Below are 14,074 nucleotides of genomic sequence, written 5' to 3'. Positions count from 1 at the left end.
TGTTCAAATGCTCCCCCCTATCTAACACCCTTCCATCATCTTAAATAATACAACCAAGAGTGCCACATAACATTTTAAAATAAAAATATGCTACTTTTGTACTGGGACACAGCAAAAAAGCTTCTGTCCAAGTACAGGCCAGCTCTGAGTATCAACCCAAAGGTATCCCCTACCCAGCTCTGGGGAACACAACTCATTACTTTAACATGGGTTAAGAACTCCAGATTTCCAGGTGGGGGGAGAGATGATGTACCACCAATGCTGTGAGCTTCAAACAGCCAGGAGATTACAAAACCCAACACAGCTGACATTACCCTTTCTTTATTCCTTCTGGAACAGGCTAATAATAAAAGTCATCACCACAAGTATGAAATACATTGACAACCTCAGAATTTAAGGATGGGATTGATAGGCATGGAACATTATTTTTATATATATTTACAAGAGCATGAAGCAACACAATAAAAGGGAATGGCTTCAAACAGAGTAGGGTTAGATGAGATATTGGGAAGGAATTCCTCCCTAGGAGGGTGGGCAGGCCCTGGCACAGGATGCCCAGAGCAGCTGGGGCTGCCCCTGGATCCCTGGCAGTGCCCAAGGCCAGGCTGGACACTGGGGCTTGGGGCACCCTGGGATAGTGGAAGGTGTCCCTGCCATGGTAGGGGGTGGGACTAGATGGATTTAAGAGGTCCCTTCCAATCCAGGCCATTCTGTGATATGCCAGAACCAAAACAGAGTACAAATATTTCCTTCCTTATTTACTTATATATAAAATTTCCACATTTTCAATTCCCAAATTATTGTTTTCATTTATTTTCTATTTAAAACAACTTATTGAAGAGGCCACTTGCTTCACGTGAATCTCAGAAATTGCTAACAAAGTTAAAAGCCAAAATTATCCTCTACCCAGCTCTTAAATTGCAACCTTTCAAGCCAGTCCTAAAATAAAATGCTATTCCCTTTTATTTTAACATGAGATTTTTAAAGATTTAGTGAGTTTCAAACAGCTTGTCAGGGTGTCAAAAGATAACCAGCTTCCCAAAATTAAAAGCAGATTATATTTAAAGTCGTTGCATATATATACATTTCTGCCAATTAAAGGAAGCTGACTTTCAGACTTCTTTTATAAAGGGAAAGCACCCTGGGGTAGTTCTTTTAGCTGGATTCAAAGGGCAAGAGAGCACTCTGGCCTGGCCTCAATTTGCAGGTACTGCATAGGGTGTGCACATCAGCAGTTCCAGCACAATCTTCCCTTTTTCAACACTGAACACAGGTAACACAACCACTCTGGAAGAAGGATTTTAAGAGTTAAAGTAACACAGTGGAGAAGACTCCAACCATGAGACTCGGATTATAAAGCTGGTACAAATTCTTGCATGAGTAGTCTGTTTTTCCGATACAACCTTAGATCTTCATTAGATATTAGAAGGGAAAGAAAATAAAACAGAGTTGAGAAAAGAAGAGGCAACAGTAGCAATCCTGTGATCATGTCAATAAAGCATTAAGAATTCACTTAAATCTAATGGAACAAAGCCCATTTTAGAAATGGTCAGACTCCAATTCATCAAAAAGAAAATTCCCATTTTCTAGTCTCTTTCCCCCATGCCCATAGGGTTTGACAATACTTCCAGGCAGCACCATTAACCCTGCTCCCAGTGTGGAACAGGATGACCATGGACAGAACTTGCTCCACACCACAGCCAGGAGGGCACAGCAGCAGGCAGGACAGGCCAGGCAGGGACAGCCAGGACACACTGGCACTGCTGCTCCTCTGCCAAGCTGGACATGCCCACACATCACCTCCTACCCTTCAGCACTTCAGCTCAGAGCTGGCCCCAGGCTGCTTTGCCGGCAGCGCCACCAGGCCATTCCCTCCTGCTCACAGCACCCCCCACGCTTCCCCAGAGATCACCATTCCCCACCAAATGAAGGCGAGCAGGAAATCAGTTTCAAGTCTCTACTACTCTGGATACTGAAGTCCTATCTCACCAATAATGCCACCTTCAACACCCACCAGCAGGGTCACTGTAGGCTGTCCTGGCTTTCTGCTCTAAAGGATGAGGCCCCACACCACCTTTTGCCATATCAACACAAGAGTTGATACTTATGGCAACAAAAGCTTCTGATAATTCCTTAATCTTGCCTTTAATCAAATCCATATACTGCCTACAACACTTCTACAGTTTGCCAACAGCCACCTCAGAGCTCCCTCAGGTCATGGCTTTTCAAAGTGGCACACTCCTAAAGCTTTGTTGCAGGAAACCAACTGAACTCATTGTACCTTTCTAAGGAATTTAGCTCACTGGTCACAACAGAATTCTGAAGTTGAATTTTCCAAGAAGAATTCAGTATTTAACTTCAAGATGTTCCACAACTGGCCTCCTCCTGCTCCTTGGAAATCCTTAAGCCAGACATCCTCCATGATGTACAGTTGAAGAAACTGTTTTCCCCTTTCATAATTCATCTCACTGTTCAGTTTTGAAGAACCCTTCACTTAGAAGAACAAAGCAGAAGGACACAGAGCTGAATCAGTTGGTTCATTCCCCTGCATTTGCAACCTGACCCATCAAAACATTCATTCCTTCTCTTACCTCAAACCCTAAACACAGGCTTAGACTTTTCAATGTTAAGTGTTAATTTTTGGTCTGTTATGTAAAATTCCCATAGAAGTCACACAATAGGAGAGTCCAGTGAATTCCCTGGATGTCCATGATCACATGCAGATACAGAGACAGAGAGCTGTAGCCATCAGCATTCCAGGGAATCGGGAACAGCCTTGCCAGTCTGACCCAAAAGAAATCTCCCTCTTGAGCCCAGTTTGGAAGCTGCCTCAGTGCCAAGCACCTGGGTAAGGGACTGGCTGAAGCTCCAAAACACCTTCCAACAGCACCAGAGGAGCTGGCCAGGACCAGTGCTGCACCTTCTGTTACCCAGCAAACCTCTGATGGCAGAAATGCCTTGAACAAACACTACAGCAATGCCAAAATTCAAGATGTTCACATCAAATGCTTTCCAAATACTAAGCCTTTTCAATAACCACAGCAGGATCTATTCTGAAAAATACTTTGATTCCTTATCTCCACTTTTCTGCTCAAAACCTTAAAAAGTTTCATTACTTTATAAGGAATCAAAAGTACAAAGCTTTAAAGGGCCAGGAATCTTACTGTAAGATATTTCATTAACTTGCTTGCTGTAATTTATTCTTCCATTGTAAAAAACAAGAAGACTTTGAAGATCCACTTACATTGATTTAGTAGGCAGCCATGCTATTACTCATTCAAAATAGCTCTTTTCAGTTCTTTGTTTTTACCCCCAACAAATGGGATTTTATGAACAAGCATGCTCACTAAAATCATGTACTCTCTCAATCTTCTGCTTGCTAGGCTAAAAAAATTTTTTTTAATTTTTTTCTGATGAGACAAGTTATCTATTGCCCTAATCATCTTCATAATCCCTGTCTACATTCATTCATCTTTTTTTATTATGGTAACTAAACCACTCCCTACTCTAAATAGAGGCATTATTAATGCTATTTTCCTGTCCTCCACTGAAGATTAATTGTGCTCTATATCCATAATCCCACTGCCAGCTCATCATCACCCTACTGCTGACCACAACACCCAAATTCTCCTCTCCACTCATGCCCCTGTTGCAAAAGATTTGCTGAGCACGTGTACAGGCTTTGCGTCCCACTTTCTTTGTTTCTCCAGTTCACAAATTCAACTGGTCTGACACAGTATGGGGAGGCTCCTGAGGTGCACAGAGTGTACACAACCACATGCCTTGGGAGGCTGTATCTCCCTGCTGTTACTAGCCCTGCTGAGAACTGCAATCCTCCTGGGCACTGGCAGCAATAACCCTTCCCTCTGTTCTAGCTCATTTTTCACCACTTGCTTCTCCTTTCCTCAAAGGCTGGTTTGACTTTTAATTTCCTCACCAAGAGCTGCTCTGCTAACCCTGGCCAAACACTGGCCCCGTGATGGGGCACAGCTCTGACCCTGGGTTGTGTTACAATGGTGTCCCCACAGAGCATGGTGGGCACCACCTGTGCCCAGGAGATTCACTGCACTTTGACCACCCACCAGCCTGAGGAAACAGGGACAGCCACCCCTTCGACACCAGAATCCACACAAGCTGCTAACAGCAAAAAGGGAGGAAGAAGTGAAGCAACATTAAGAGGGTAAGTTATTTCACTCCAGCACCTCTCAGTTATGAGCTTCACCGTCCTCTGTCAAAGCCAACAGAGCAGGAAGGTTTTGGCATCAAGCCTATGTGTAGTCTCAGAATCAAGAAGGAGCCAAGAAACATGGGAAAGGGTCATCTGGAAGGTTTTTTATCAGTCTCTTCTTCCCCCCAGCCTCTCACTGCAGTATTCAGCTACAACTCCAGCTCAGGGAAGTTCTCAATCCCAAGGGCTGAGTAGAGCTCACTCTCTCACCAGCACCACTGAGCCATTTGGAGGCACCCACAGATGAGCACTAACTCAACTGAGCAGCAGTCGAGCACCAACAATTAAAGCTTGGAGTCAAAGGGGGCTCTCCTGCTGTTTGTTGTTGTTAAATTAAGCCAACTCAATTAGCCCTTTATATTGCAGCCTTCTTACCTTGATCTTTTCTTTGGTCTATCAGCCAGGCTCATCCAAAACTTAGAACCATTTCCAACTAATATTTCACCACTCTGCAACTTCAGCTACAAACAAGTAATTAATGCTAATGAGTTTTCCCCTTTTTGCAGCAGCAGCCGTCACCATTAATACCAGTTGACTGGGTTTCACTGAAGCATAGAAAAGACTCATGACTGGAAGAATGATAAATGATTTATGAGCAACAATATTTACTAGTGCATATTTTAGAGTAAGTCAGTTCCATAGGCTTTTCTTGCAGGTCTGCTCCAAGAAAGTAAAAAAGAAAATTATAAAAATCAACATTAGATGTGAGGAAGGAAGCCTGGAATATTTAATCAAGGTCTTCACATTCTGTTTGGTGTTGTTTACGTTTTACATATTCAAGAAACACATCTCTGTTGAGTCAACACTTGGCTCTTCCTCCTACAGTGCTGGTCTGTATACAGTCAGATATTGAAGAAGTTATTGACATATTTCAGACGTAGTCCCATAAAATTCAGAGCTGCAGGGAGCACATTCGCTTTTGAGCCTAAACTGAGTTTTTAAATGCTCTTCAAAGAATTAGCCCTTCTGCTTCTCTTCTTAATCTCTGCTTGGGCCATCCAATTTCCAGACCTGTCCAGTTACATTACTGCTCAGGCAAGCTGAGAACCCACAAGTTGAGAGGCACAGTCATTAGAAAGAGCAGCAAAGGAAAATGAGAATGGTTCCACTTGCTCTGAAGAGCCCCAGTTTGAGAGGCCACCAGATCCACACTCTTACCTTGCTTGCGAACATCTTCCACAGCTGCCACCAGCTCCTCCTTCAGGAACTGGCTCTCCTTTGCAATTTTGTCTCCTTTCTCCAGGAAATTCTCTGTTGCTTGTTCAACTGAAGCAGCCAAGACATGAGCCTTTTTAGAACGGCCTCGCTTTTTATTGGAGGGGCCCTTGTTGCTGGTGTTAACCAGTGTGGTTACCTAAAGGAATACATGGAAGGGAAAAAACCCAACATCAAATTTAATGTTTAGCCATTTTATAGTAAGGCCACATGTATTTTTTTTTCTAGACAGTGTATTGCTAATACCTGCACTGTTGCCAGCTCCAAAAGTTAACCTAATGACTGTTTTTCACATTTAAACACTACCATGCTTCTTGATTCTTTAGATGAGCAAAATAAATGCAACTAAACAGCTCAAAGATTTCTCTTACCAGCAGCACTCCTCAAAAGTTGATTTTAAGAATGGAGATCTATTTGTGTTTTTGATAAACTGCAGTCTCAGTAACAGGCCAGAGCTCTTTGGCACAACATAAAAGAAACCAAGGTGGGGATAATTAGTTTGGGTTAACTCTCCAGTCATAAGAGATCCCAGACAAGATTGAAGTCTGTGCCAGTAGAAATGTAGAGACACAGTATCTTTTCAGTCCAAACAGTGCTATAGCCAAGGGGCTGAATGCAGAGCAAAGGACTTGGTAGAGCTCATTATTTCCCTAAAAAAAAAAATCCAATTGAACTCTCACAATCATCCTGCAGTCAACAAATATTTCCAAGCTCTCCATCTTAGACTGAAACCCTGTTGGGAGCAGAGTCATCATCAGAGGCCAGGAGACCCCCAGGTACTCCCTGAGCTCAGGATCAGGATCCACCCCTTTGTATGTCACAAAATCCACACACGCTTCTCCATTTGCCTTATTCTTTCCTCTCCTTTTTGGAAAGCCTCGGAACACGCACACAAAGCTGCTTCAGAGGGACATTAAATTACAACACTAAAAAAATTACTACTCTGGAAAGCCCAAGGACTGCTGACATAAAGGTCCTCAGAGCTGAATCCATCTTCCCACCTGGCTGGTGCAGAGAGGGAAAGCCTTCAGCTGGGAATATCGTGGTTGGTTAATGGGGAGCATTTGTACTGGGTACTCTCAGTTCATCGTGTTCTACAAATAGAGAACAAGTTGCAACAAGGCCATTTGCTCCAGTTCCCTCTGTATTTTGCCAGTCACATCATTCAGAAAACTGGGTATTGCCAGTACAGCCTGTTGTGCTTATTCCTTGAGGACTAAGTTACAGACCCTGCAGTGGGTGAAAAAGGTCCTGTGAACGAGTTTGCTCAGTTAAGTTTGCCAAATTAGGACAATTTCCCTTAAGCAAAGACTCCATCAGTAACTTCAGCTAAAAAGCCTCATCAGTTGCATAACTGCCCACCCAAGACCCAGAGGGAACAAGTCACAGGTACAGACAGCAGTTTGGTGACTAAAGGGGATAATGCTGGAAACAAAACTTGATCGTTCCCATGTGTACTTAGCAGGAATTGTGTCCAGCTCTTCTGTCATTTCAGAAATTTCACATTCCAGGAAAACAATGCTGAAGACAACAAGTGAACTGTCTCCTCTGTAACTTCTCTTCCAGACCTCCTAGAAAGTCTCTTCCAAGAATTTCCAAAACAGCCAATACACACAGCTCCCATTTACAAGACTTACTCCAGCCTTCCTGTGCTCTTCAGTGCTTTCCACTGCAGCATATATACCACACAGAAAGAAGCTTTTATTCACAAATCCAGCACAAAGTATGGGCATGGAACATTATTTCAATCAGAAGTGCAGAAATGCGTGTTAGTAACTACTGTGTCTAATCAGGTGCTGAAGCAGCACAGTCTCCCTGGACTCATGGCCAGGGAAACCGAGCAATGAAACTCAACAAAGAAACTGTAGACTTTTTTCTTTTTAGTTTGTACACCTAGAATTTAAGCTTTGTGACTTAATTAAAACACCAAAACAGGCAATCATGTTTATGACTGGTTTTTTGGCCCCATCTTTTTCCTACCTGTGTAACAAGAGGCTCGAGCAGCCTTTCAACTGCCAGTGTCCTTATCTCCAGGCTTTTGGGGTCCCATTTGAAGTTCACGTTGGCTGCAGTGACAGCAGTCATTTCTGCCAGAAGAAAAGAGCTACATTAATACATTTTTTTACTGTTAATGCATCTTAAAAATAAATTAAAATGCAACCTGCTAAACACAAAACATCCACTTGGTGTAAGTGGAAGTTACAGCATCTCCAGAAACATCAGCTTTGATTCAAATGGTACGAGTTTGAGAAAATGTTATTACAATATACAGATATTACCTGCACATTTTGGTTAGAAAATAAAACCAAGAGCAAATAAATCCACACACAAACCTACCCAAAGCCACACTGTTTCATCAGAGCAATGACAAGATCAGCAGTGCCCGGGCGACTCACTGGTGGTCCCTGAGCAATGAAGAAGCACCACAGGTAGTGAGGGCACGTTGCCCATGAAGCTGGGTGCCCTCTGCCCAGTTTGCACCACCTCCCTTCCAGGGCCAGCTCTCAGACACAGCCCAAGGCCTGGGGGAGCAGAAGGGAGCCCCTGACTCCAGCAGCTCTGGATGCTGCCCACTTCCTCAGCTCCACCTCCAGTCACTGCCCAAAGACTCTACCAAAGCAGGAGCCAGGTTTAACCCAACCCACACACCCTCCCCCTTCACCCAGCTCACCTTTGGGGAATACAAAGGTAAAGGAGTGAATATAAGCCTCACAAAGCCAGAAAATCCAGCTGGTTCATACTTAACAGCTTACATATCTATTACACTTCTCCTTAACATTTGCATAGGAGGGAAAAGCAGATTTGCATGAAGAGATCTGTTCAAAGCTGTCACTGAGCCGTTCCTTCCCGTTACAGTTTTATATCAACATCCCAACGGAACAGCAAACATACTTATGGGAAAAGTTGAGTGAAACTACTAAAATAGCTCTGCTGTTGAGACCAGCAGTCTAAAAAAATAGAACTAAAAATAAGGAACTACAACAAATCACTGGATTAACACTATGATGCTGCACATTACAACAAAAGAATAAAGTGAACAATAATTTCAGTTAAAAAAATGGATTTTAAGTACTGGAAATCCATAAAACCAATTCATGTCACTTCAGACATAATAGATTCTAGCTCTTCCTGCTTTGGGCTGACCTCAAAATTCAAGATTAGACTAAACCTACATTTGTAACTCTTTATTTTTAAAAAAGTCAGGAAGATAAATAGATTTCCTAAATCTCCGTCCACCCATCTTCCTAAACATCTACTGTTGAGATAATTTTAAAGCTTATTTGCTGATATTTTTAATCTGCTCTGGCCAGGGCATTGCCTGCACAGCATCTCAGCAGTCACGTTGCTCTGACAGCACCAGATGTCCCCAAGCTGCCAGACGAGCACAACATCCCGTTATTTTTAAAAAGCAGGAGGCAAGGCACTAATTTTGGTAACCAACAATGTTTACAACACGTAACAACAACCAACTGCTCTCTCCCGACCCCGACAGCTAATTGTGCACAGGAGGGCTGCTGGTTTCCCAGGGAAGAATGAAAGCTTTGGGGCACTGGAGGAGCTCAGCCAGGGCTCAGGGCTGCTCCCCAGCCATCCCAGGGCTCCCACACCATGGGCACCAGAGCAGAGATTGAGAGCTCATCCAGCACTGCTGACCAAAGCTGACACACTGAAGTACAACTTCACAAGGTGCAAGGCAGGAATATTCACCCAGCTGCATTCAGCTCCCCGCTACACTCACACTCAAAGTGCCCACACTCCTGGGAGAAAAAAACTTAAAAAGCTGAAAGCCAAAAAAGGAGAGAGACTAGAATGACCCACTCGAGGCTGGCATACATGTAACCCTTCTGATGGTTTGCACTGAAAAAGCAGTGGGTACAGGGGAAGGTTCCCAGCTCCAGAGCACAAGCCAGGCCACAGCTCCAGAGCCCCCAAGGAGCCACAGGATGGTGGAAGGTGGTCATCTCCTGTCCCTGCCTCTAATAGGAACCACTAAGCACTGTGAACTCACTAATTAACCTCCTCTCTCAATCACCCCCTCTTTTTATTTCACTCACCTACTGGCTTGTGCCACAGCTGGCACAGGGCACGCTGTGAAATGCCCTTCACCCCCAGGTAGCTTCCCACCCCTCACAAGGAATTTCACTGGTTTATTCCCTCCCATTAGCTCAGCACAAATGCTTCCTACGTAAGAAGCCAAGAAAAATAAAAACTCTGACAACCTTTGTGGTTTCTGAGAACCAGAGCCAGGGCTCTGGAAAGCCCAGTAGGTTTCTAAAGAAAGGCTTTTTCTATGTAGTTAATGCTGTTACACCTCTTGCAGAAACAATGTGCAGGACGAGGTAACCATGAGAAGATACACTAATTGTATTAGTAGGATAATAAAGGCAATTCATCTGAAAACACGTTAGTATGATAGTTCATGAATTGGCCAAAAGTAATGGTCTATAAAAACCACTTAGTAGCAGTGCTATTGAAATTTATCTAAAAAGCAAAGCTTGGTATCAAATAGCCTGTTTGGCAGCAAGGGTTTGGATATCATTTGTACATTGCAATAAATATGTTTATCCAATTAAATTAAACCTGTGGAGAACACAGGAACAGACTATAGGTTACTAACACATGGGTGAGATGGGTTTAGGGGATAAAAGGACAACTGTCAGGGCCATGGTATAGCATGGCTGTGACTCCCCCTAGTTCTCTGGAATTTGCCTTTTCCCTTGAGCAGTGCTCAAGCTCTCCCTCAGTGAATTCAAATATGGAACAGGTAGCAAACCACCTCATGGGATACTGGAGCAGAGTGCTTAATCCTTGGCTTCAGTGGGGGGCCTCCAACCACCACCCCCACCTCAGTCACTCCAGTACCTACAGGGAAAGAGAACATCCTCTGGAAGAGGAACCTGCAGCAGAGCAGTGCAGCACCGGTGTGACAGCTGGGACAGCCCAACTGACATGGAACATGTCTCCATGCCCCAGCCCCACTCATTTCAGGGACAAAGCAGCACGGACCACACGGCAGAAGAGTGAGCGGCGCTGAATCTCAAGTGCAGGAATATATAGAACAACACCACTGCACAGGGAGTTGTGGTTGCCCAGCCTGTGGTTTCATAAGCAGCAGAAAAGCTGCTTAAGGACCAATGTTCATCCTCCCACACCCCTCCAGGAACTCATTCCCGTTTGCACATCACACCCCCTCCGTACTGGCACAGCTTTCCCCACGCCTGAGCGATTAACCAGATGGGGAAGGACTGATTTGGCTGAAGGGAAAGAAATCCATTTTTGCAAGGTGGGCTGAGATGCCCATCTGGCTCCCTGTGCCACCACACACACCACTATGGCAAGGGGAGATGGCACCATCAGCTGGCACCCTTGGCAAAGCCACTGCAGTGGGAACACAGGGCAAAGCTGGATGCCACAGCCAAGCTGAGCCAGGCTGTGGAGCCAGGAGCCATTGAAAACTGAGAATCAAGCAGAGCTTCTGCAGGAGCAGGAATGCCCTCCCCACACATCTGATGCTCAGACATGTGAAGCTCCAACCTCCAACCATGCTCACCAGCCCAGCACGTTAACTGCAAACCCCTTGAGTTACTTTCCTGTTCATGATGGTGCTCATTATTGCAATAGAGATTTCAGTAGTAATGCAGTGTCTTACTGGGGCTTGGTGCACGGGGAAGGACATGAGGGCAGGGCAAGCACAGGGGTTTAAAGGAGCCACTTTAAGAGCTCTGCTCCAGCCAATGATCTGCAAGCAGAATCACCCCTGGACAACTCTTGCTTGGTTTCTACAAACAGTCAAGATCTCAACAGCTAAAGATTAAGGACAGGTCTCCATTCTGCTTCAACCAGCCACTGTTGCCATCCAACAGTGCTCCTCTCCCTGCCCAAACAGACCCACACTGGCAGGAGCCACTGCAGGGAGTTCCATCTCAGAGTAAGCTGGTAACTAAAACTTCCCTTCCCAGGCTCCTGTCCTGATGGAGGAGGTGGGACTGCACAGAGAGGGAGCAGCATGGAGATGAGCTCTGCTTCTGCAAGTGTCCCCCAGGGCAGGCCCCAGCCCTGCCTGGAAAGAAGGATGAGCAGAGGGACCTCTGAGCTGCTGGGGCTGCCAGGAGCACACCAAGGGTGATGCACACAGTGCTCCTTCCAAAAGCCACAACTGTAGGTCTGCATGTTCTCAAAAACTGGTAATTCAAGGTTTTAGGAATAATTTCAGATACCATAATTCCATAATAGTGGTATGCAAATAATTTTTAGATATTGGCAAGCAGAGGAATGTAGCTCTGCAGCTGCTTTGCAGAAATGCCCTGAAGGTATCCAAGGCTTTTCCAAAAGCCCATGAAGGAGCACAATTTGAACAGCAAGCTCTGCACCCCAACAAATGGCAAAAAGGCCTAAGTGCTCAGGGTCCTGTTTTTCCAGGTTGCACTCCCACACACACATGTGAAGGCAGTGCTGGCTGTATCTCAGACATTACTGAGTGAGTCCATTCCACCTGCCCAGTACCAAACCATCCTGCAGTCACTCTACCTCCAGGCAGGGGTAAATCTCTTGGGTTACACAGCAAAAAATAACTGTCCATCTCCTGTTCTTCAGTCCCACCACCTTGTGCTACCTGAAAGTCTTTAACATAAGATCTGCTGTCAGTCTTCACATTTTATGTCTCCTGCCAGGCTGCTTTCTAAAAGCTTTTAGCTGCACTCACTGATTTCTTGGTATTTCTCAGAAAACCCAGTATTCAAGGAATGGTCTGACTGGCACAGAGAGGAGCTGACCTTGCCAGGCACAATAGACCACATGCTGAATTCCAGCACTGAGCTAGCCAAAATGCCTAACACAGAACATGGGACAGGAACATTTTATACCTGGGAGGACATTCTCTATCTGAACACCCTTCCTGGACTCCTCAGCTGTTCCCCATTCTGTGGGGCTGATGTGCCCAGGAGCACTAAGGGGTATTTCACTGCAGTTTTTTGCAGCTTCTTTCTCTCATATGTCTCACTCATTTTGAATGATAATCTGGTCTCCAACCATGCTTCCACACCGTCTCTAGATATTCTGTACTCATAATGACTCTATCACCCAGGTCCTGGGGATGGAACATGGTGGGATTCACAACACAACGACCCAGCTTTATCTTCCAGACAGAAGGACAACCAGACCTCTTGTTCCCAATGGAATCCTTTTGCTTGGCTTGTTACCCAAATACCCAACCCACCTGACAACCAGCAGGGATCCTTGACTCCTGCTGAAGGTGGCAGACAAGAGAGCAAAGATCTTCAGGAGCTGGGTATCTAACACACACCTTTAATACAAATCTTCAGAACAGTTTTGGTTTCAAAGAAATTAAGGCACACTCTGGTAAAACTCAGCTCACATGCTGGGACTTCATATGGCCCATTGACAACTCAAAACTGGTTTTTCATATAACTAGGAGTATCCATAAAATAAAAAAGTTCCATTCTTTCCCTTCACAGTCTCCAAATTAATTTGTCTGCCCTGTTCCACAAATAAAGCAACACTCAGCAGCCAAATAGCTGCAAGTCAACGATGTTTGGTGTATGTGATGCTTTTCAAGGAGGATTTAAGCAGGCTTTATTTAAGCTGGTTTTATTTAACATCAAGTATACACAACTAAAAACAGAGACACTCTTCTAACATAGTCTTCAACCTTACACTCCATCTGCTCAGCTGCCAAATCCTGTCCCCCACCATAAACACCATGCAGGTACTACCTCATGAGAAATCCTTACTGCTAGAATTTCACAGTCTGAAATATTAATACAAACTCAGGTGTCATGTTGTGGCAAAGATGCTTTTTGCAGGATGAGTTTGAGTTTAACCTGTCTTATGAGACCCAGCTCTGGGTGACACAGGTGGGATGGGATGTACTGCCTGTGTCCGTGTTACTGAACTTTGGAGTGCCTCCACGTTCTGAGGTGTGAGTAGATACACTGGCCTTGTCCAGCTTGGTATCAAGGTACGATCATCTCCACCTCATCCCAAACTCTTGGTTTTCATTGAATACAATTTTACTAAGCTTTCAAGTGTGGTATCTATATAAATCATGGAAAAATAAGTGGGAAATAATTCACTGAGTAAAGCAACATTCTGTAGAAACCAATTACCATGTTTTCCCTGATGGAATTTCCTTCCACTCAAGTATATTCAACTTTGCTATAGCTTTTGTTTAGGGCTTTTTTCCCCAACTGCAGTAATCACCCAAGAAAAAAGACAATATTCAGGTTCAGATAAGCCTGTTCCTCACAAGTGCCCTCCCAGTTCCAGGACTCTTAATCTGCTTTCATAAATTTTTCTCTGCTGCTCTTGTGGAGAAGACCCACAGAGGTATCTGAAACACTCATCAGACAGCCTGACACAGCAAGTAACAAACAAATGCTTCTCTATTCTCCACTCATTTAGACCTTGCTACTGAATTGAGAGATGAACCCTGATCCAGTGTCCCTACAAAAATCCATGAAATTCTTGGCTGTTTTCTCTCCTGTGTGGGTGTTGTCTCCCAGCAGAGCCAGCAGCCACAGGGAGCCCCTCACCTTTTCCCTGCGGCAGCAGTGCCCAGCCCAGCCCACATGGGAGTGGGCACAGGGCACAGCAGCAGATGAAGATGCCTCA

The 14,074-nt window shown here is 44.7% G+C and overlaps 1 protein-coding gene across 1 annotated transcript in view; it reads right to left on the bottom strand.

Annotated features, from left to right (window-relative positions):
* CTNNA1 (catenin alpha 1) overlaps positions 1-14,074 on the bottom strand; it is a 117,147-nt gene that overhangs the window by 92,905 nt on the left and 10,168 nt on the right. Inside the window, exons 2-3 of the mRNA XM_036392047.2 lie at positions 7,424-7,530; positions 5,387-5,582 (exon numbers count right to left, since the gene is read on the bottom strand). Of these exons, the coding sequence (XP_036247940.1) occupies positions 5,387-5,582; positions 7,424-7,528 (301 nt within the window). The 5' untranslated portion in view covers positions 7,529-7,530. The remainder of the gene's footprint in view (positions 1-5,386; positions 5,583-7,423; positions 7,531-14,074) is intronic.

Source organism: Molothrus ater, chromosome 15 (assembly GCF_012460135.2).
Source record: "Molothrus ater isolate BHLD 08-10-18 breed brown headed cowbird chromosome 15, BPBGC_Mater_1.1, whole genome shotgun sequence".
Taxonomy (NCBI): Eukaryota; Metazoa; Chordata; class Aves; order Passeriformes; family Icteridae; genus Molothrus; species Molothrus ater.
Note: the sequence above shows the minus strand (reverse complement) of the source record. Positions and strands in the feature narration are given on the sequence as shown.